The sequence below is a fragment of the Nicotiana sylvestris genome, chromosome 6, assembly GCF_000393655.2.
Source record: "Nicotiana sylvestris chromosome 6, ASM39365v2, whole genome shotgun sequence".
In the NCBI taxonomy this organism is placed as follows: domain Eukaryota; kingdom Viridiplantae; phylum Streptophyta; class Magnoliopsida; order Solanales; family Solanaceae; genus Nicotiana; species Nicotiana sylvestris.
Window position 1 is genome coordinate 34,605,908 of NC_091062.1, and position 6,675 is coordinate 34,612,582.

Below are 6,675 nucleotides of genomic sequence, written 5' to 3' on the forward strand. Positions count from 1 at the left end.
TGCAACACTTCAGCAGATTGTTTTGCAACTTTCAACAACTTGAAATGGTCCGTTTAACCACCCAAAACTCACCCGAGGCCCCCAGGACTTCAACCAAACATGCCAACATATCCCATAACATGATTCAAACTTTTCCCAACCTTCGGAATGCTCAAAACAACATCAAAACACCAAATTCGCATCAGATTCAAGCCTAAGAATTCCAAAAGCTTTTAAATTCCGCTTTCGATCAAAAGGTCTATCAAACCACGTCCGAATGACCTAAAATTTTGCACACACATCCCAAATGACCCAACGGACCTACTACAACTTCTGGAATTCCATTCCCGCCCCTATATCAAAATCTCACCTATCAACCGGAAAAAGCCAAAATTCTAATTTTGCCAATTCAAGCTTAAATCCACTCCGGACCTCCAAAACACATTCTGATCACGCTCATAAGTCCCAAATCACCTTTCGAAGATATGTGAATAATCAGAACTCACATCCGAACCCTCTAACACATAAGTCAATATCCGGTTGACTTTTCCAACTCGAGCTTCCTCAAAAGAGACTAAGTGTCTCAAACCTTACCAAAGCCTTTCGAACTCTAGCCAACCAACCCGATAACCCAAAATATAGCTAAACAAGGAAATAAGAAGCAGAAATGGGGGAAACGGAGTGGTAGCCCATGAAATGACCGGCCAGGTCGTTACATCCTCCCCCTCTTAAACAAACGTTCGTCCTTAAATGAGACAAGAAACATACCTGAAGCCTCAAACAGGTAAGGATATCTTCTTCGCATCTCCGGCTCGGTCTCCCAGGTATCCTCCTCCACGGGCAGACTTCTCCACTGTACTTTCACTGAAGCTCCAAAATAGCTGTTGGCTCCACATCATAAGTCAAATAACCATCTAACTACACCATGCTGAACATGAGACGGATCCCCAATATACTTCCGGAGCATAGAAATATGAAATACCGGATGCACACTCGACAAGCTGGGTGGCAAAGCAAGCTCATAAGCCACCTCCCCAATCCTCCGAAGCACCTCAAAAGGCCCAATGAACTGAGGACTCAATTTACCCTTCTTCCCAAATCTCAAAACCCCATTCATGGGCGAAACATTCAACAGAACCTTCTCACCGACCATGTAGGACACATCCCGTCAACGAGCGGGCTCCGGATTGACTTCTGTTGACTTTTTAGAAAAAGTATAAAGATCTTAGCTTTATCTATCGCAATTGGTTTCCGTAGAATTGTTTGATGATATTAAGTCGATTTTGGTTAGATTCGAGCCGTGTGGAGGCAAAGTTTAAGGGAAAAGCTATTTTTGAGTGTTGAATTGGCCTAGTTGAGGTAAGTATCTTGCCTAAGTTTGTATGGAGAAACTACTTCTTAGGATTGGTATTGGTTGATTCATTTTGTGCTATGTGAAAGCCATGTACACAAGGTTACGAGTGGGTACATTGATTGTACATTGTTATTTACCGGTTTAGGCTACTTAGACTATTTTCATGCTTTAATTAAAATGCCATATCACCGTATTAGTATGCTTGTAGTTGCATGATATCTTCTTCTAGTTTGGTCAATTTCTTTATGTGTGTTCGTGATTCCCCTTAGTCTATCATAGGTATAGTGGCTATGGTTTGGGATGGTCGAGTGAGGTCATGTCCTCGGGGGAAGTGAGGGGTGGGTCAGGAGGTAGAGCAGGGGTTATGGGGTGGGTCATGAGGCAAGGTAGGAAAAAGGAACAAGGGTGTCTATAGGTTGAGAATTTGGTCATGGAACATAGGTACATTGACGGGTAAGTCTATAGAGTTGGCGAAGATTCTGCAGAAGAGAAGGGTGAATATACCGTGTGTCCAGGAGACAAGGTGTGTAGGGTCGATGGCGAAGGACGCGAACATGTATAAACTTTGGTAATCATGAGTCTAGAAAGGTAAGAATAAAGTGGGTATCTTAGTGGATATGGAACTTAGAGAGTCTGTAGTTGAGGTTAGACGAGTGAATGATAGATTGATGATTATTAAGTTGGTGGTTGGAGAGTACACCCTAAATGTCGTTATCCCTAATGTGCCGCATGTAGGCCTAGATAAAGAGGTTAAACGGCGGTTCATGGAGGGGTTAGATGAGATTGTGTGCCAGGTTTTCAATAGTCATATTGAGTCGACCGCAGGTGGTTATGGAAAGGTTCATGGAGGCTTCGGTTTTGGGGAGAGGTACGGAGGAGGTGCCTCACTGTTGGACTTGGCTAAGGCTTTCGGGTTGGTAATTGCGAACTCTAGCTTTCCGAAGAGGGAGGAACATTTGCTTACTTTTCAAAATGCAGTGGTGAAGACTCAGATTGACTATCTCCTCCTCAAAAGGTGTGATAGAGGGGTTGTACAAGGATTTCAAGGTGATTCCGGGTGAGATACACGCGATGCACCATAGGCTCTTGGTGATGGGCATTGGTATTATGTTAAGGAGGAGGAAAAGTTTTGCTCGAGAAAGACCGAGAATCAGGTGGGGAGCCTTAACTAAGGATAAAGCCCAAGAGTTAGAAGGGCGGTTGTTGGCTATGGGAGCTTGGAGAAACAGTGGTGATGCGAGCACTATGTGGTCAGCGACAGCAGATTGTATAAGAGAGGCTGCGAGAGAGGTGTTAGGGGTCTCGACGGGTTTCTCTAGTAGGCACAAATAAGACTGGTGGTGGAATGAAGTGGTTCAAGGTAAAGTGGAAGTGAAGAAGATGGCATACCTAAAGTTAGTGGGGATCATAGGTGAGGAGGAGAGACGAGCGTGCATGGAAAGGTATAAGGTAGCTAGGAAGGAAGCTAAGTTGGCGGTTACGGAGGCTAAGACTGCGGCTTATGGTCGTATATACGAGAAACTGGGGAAAAATGTAGGGAAAGAAGTTATTCCGGCTGGACAAGTTGAGAGAGAGGAAGGCTCGGGATTTGGACCAAGTGAGATTCATCAAGGATGAAGATGATAGAGTATTGATAGAAGATGCCCAGATTAAGAGGAGAGGCAAACTTACTTTTGTAAACTTCTGAATGAAGAAGGGAATTGAGATATTGTGCTAGGCGAATCGGAGCATTCCGAGAGTCACCATGACTTTGGGTACTACAGGCGTATCAAGGTTGAGGAGGTCGTGGAAGCTATGCGTAAGATGAGTAGGGGCAGAGCGACCGGACTAGACGAGATTCCGGTGGAATTTTGGAAGTGTGCGGGGAGTGCAGGTTTGGAGTGGTTGACTGAGTTGTTTAATGTTATTTTTAAGACAAAGAGGATGCCAGATGAGTGGAGGTGGAGTAGTATAAGAACCAAGGTGATTTCCAGAGTTGTAACAATTATAGGGGTATCAAATTACTGAGTCATACCACTAAAGTGTGGGAGAGGGTGTTTGAAGCGAGTCTGAGGATTCAGTGTCTGTATCTGACAACCAGTTCGTGTTCATGCCAAGTCGTTCTACTACAGAAGCTATACACCTTGTTAGGAGGTTGGTGGAACTGTACAGAGAGAGGAAGAAGGATCTGCACATGGTGTTTATTAACCTAGAGAAAGCATATGATAAGGTTCCTAGAGAAGTTCTCTGGAGATGCTTGGAGACAAAAGGTGTGTCGATTCCCTACATTATAGCAATTAAGGACATATATGATGGGGCTAAGACTTGGGTTAGGACAGTAGGAGGCGACTCTGACCATTTTCCGGTTGTAATGGGGTTACACCAAGGTTCTACACTCAGTCCGTTCTTATTCGCCCTGGTGATGGACACGTTAACACACCATATTCAAGGGGAGGTGCCATGGTGCATGCTATTCGCCGATGACATTGCTCTCATTAATGAGTCGCGAGCTGGTGTTAACGAGAGGCTGGAAGTTTGGAGACATGCTCTTGAGTCTAAGTGTTTCAAACTGAGCAGGACGAAGATGGGATACTTGGAGTGTAAGTTCAGCGGTGAGCTAGGGGAAGTGGGTATAGATGTGAGGCTTGAATCATAGGTCATCCTAAGTAGAGGCAGCTTCAAGTACCTTGGGTCGGTTATCCGGGAGGGAGGGGAAATCGATGAGGATGTCACACACAGTATTGCAGTAGGATGGATGAAGTGGAGGTTAGCATCTGGAGTCATATGTGACAAGGGAGTGCCATCGATACTCAAAGGTAAGTTCTATAAAGCGATGGTTAGACCGGACATGATGTTTGGGGCTAAGTGTTGTCCTATTAAGAACTCACATATCCAGAAGATAAAAGTAGCAGAAATAAGGATGTTGAGGTGGATGTGCGGGCAAACTAGGATGGATAAGATTAGGAATGATGATATTTGGGAGAAGGTGCACGTGGCTCCCATTAATGACAAGATGCGGGAAGCGAGGCTCAGATGGTTCAGGCATTTAATGAGGAGAAGCCCAGATGCTCCGGTAAGGAGGTGTGAATGGCTGGTTGTGGAGGGCACGAAAAGAGGTAGAGGGCAGCCTAAGAAGTATTGGGAGAGGTGATCAGGTAGGATATGTTGAGGCTTCAGATTTATGAGGACATGACACTTGATAGGAAGATGTGGAGGTCAAGTATTTGGGTTGTAGGTTAGGAGGTAGTTGAGTCTTGCCTTACTTCGTACCTTTGTGAGACTAGTCTGGTAGGGTTTTTGTCTAAGATAGCTAGTGGCAATGTTGTGTCTTACTATTCGCTTTTCAGTGCAGGACCTATTTACTAGTTATCACTTTTGCTTTGCATCTTTCTTCTGGATTTCATGTTGTTCCTATTTTTCTTATGATTTCTGTGGTAATACTAATATTGTCTCCTTTTGTCTTTTTGGTTTCTTAAGCCGAGGGTCTTTCGAAAATAGTCTATCTACTCCTTCGGGGTAGGGGTAAGGTCTGTATACACACTACCCTCCCCAGACCCCACTAGTGAGAATTTACTGGGTTGTTGTTGTTGTTGTTATTATAATTGAAATGCCATATCATGTTCTAAATTATTATATTTAATCAATACTTAATTGTGTTGGTCTATCCTTACATGCCTTAATTGACTTGTTTAACACTTGTTTTACATCCTATTTGATAAATTTCTCTCATGTTTTAGTTGAACTTGTTGCCTCTTTAATCGTTACATGCTACCTCTTCATTGTTAATTACCATTATTTGAAGTTATTGTTTGTGTTATCTCCTTCACTACTGACTATCATTAGTTGAAGTTATTGTTCATGTTAACCCTTTCCTTGTTGATTTTCATTATTTGAAGTCATTGTTATACGTTCTCTCTTCCATTGTGAGTTATTCTTATTTAGTATCGTAGTTATACATTATCTAGTTGTTGAGTTATTGGTGTTGAAGTTCTGCAAGTTGCTATCATGTTGAGGCAAAATTGTTATTGTTGAAACATCTGCCTTGTTCAGCATTTTACATTCATTGTTGTTGTTGCTATTCTTGTACCCATTGTGGTGGAGCCATGGGATATTGCTATGGAAATATTGATATTAATGATTGTTAGCAAGTTGTGATATATGGTCACCTGTGGTGCGAGATTTTATTGTGATGTGAAATTGACGCGCATGTGGTGGTATAAGGCTTGGGGTTAATGTGCATGTGACGGTATAAGGTGGGACTAAGTGCATGTTTCTTGTAGTGGAACTATGTGAAGCCATGCGACGTCATAAGGTGGGCTAAAGTGCGTGTAGCTATTTCCAAAAAAACTATTTTCAAAACCTATTTCAAATGTAAGGCTCACACTGCGATATTAGGAAAGATAGTGATTGAGATTGTGAATCGTAAATACGAGGTGGTACCTTGGTTGTGATTCTTGATACATATATATACACGAGGCGGTACCTCGATGGTGACTCTTATTGTACACGAGGCGGTACCTCATTGTGATTCTTGTTGTTTATCTCATGTTGCAAAGAGTTTTGGTGGGAACGTTTCTTGTTGCTTTGTTCTTCTTGTTCTAGCAGTTGTTGTCCGTATACTAACATTTTAGTTCTCTTTAATTGCTTCTTTATTTTATTTCCATGTTTGATTCCGGAATTAGTTCATGCTGTTAACTGTTTTGTACCAAATATTTCTCTACTTTCAATTATTTATCCTTATTATCTTTTCATACTGTTTAATTACATCCTATTAGGTGTCTTGACCTGGCCTTCTTACTACTCTACCGAGGTTAGGTTTGATATTTACTGAGTACCGTTGTGGTGTACTCATACTACATTTATGCATAATTTTTTGTGTAGATCCAGGTACGACTGCATATGCCGGACGCTAGAGTTGATTTGAGTTTCTACTTTAGTATAACGACCCGACCGGTCGTTTTAAGAGTTGTAGCCTCATTCCCCTATCTACTGCCCATTTTATGCTTTATAGCTGTTATGTGACTTACCAGAATAGTTGGTTCAGATCCAAAGGGATTTCGAAATGAATTGAGACACAAAGTCTCAAGGTTGAAATCTTAAGTTGAAATGGCTAACCGCATGTTGACTTATGCGTAAATGACTCTGGAATGGAGTATTGATGTTTCTGTTAGATCTGTTGGGTGATTTTGGACTTAGGCTCCTGTCCGAGTAGTGATTTTGAGGTCCGTATTTGAGTTAGGCTTGAAATGGCGAAAGTTGGAAATTAGGAAGTTTGATTAAGAGTGGACTTTGTGGTTACCGGGCTCGGATTGGGATTCCGGGAGTAGGAGTAGGTTCATAGTGTCGTTTGTCACTTGGGTACA

The 6,675-nt window shown here is 42.4% G+C and overlaps 1 protein-coding gene across 1 annotated transcript; it reads left to right on the forward strand.

Moving 5' to 3' along the window:
• The first annotated feature begins 1,950 nt into the window (after nucleotides 1-1,950).
• LOC104217880 (uncharacterized) lies at nucleotides 1,951-2,394 on the forward strand. The gene has a single exon (XM_009768210.1). It carries the CDS (start codon nucleotides 1,951-1,953, stop codon nucleotides 2,392-2,394), a length of 444 nt encoding a protein of 147 aa, XP_009766512.1.
• Nucleotides 2,395-6,675: the final 4,281 nt, after the last annotated feature.

Coding starts and splice junctions, on each gene's coding strand:
- LOC104217880 (XM_009768210.1), top strand. CDS start 1,951: ATGGAACTTAGAGAGTCTGTAGTTGAGGTTAGACGAGTGAATGATAGA.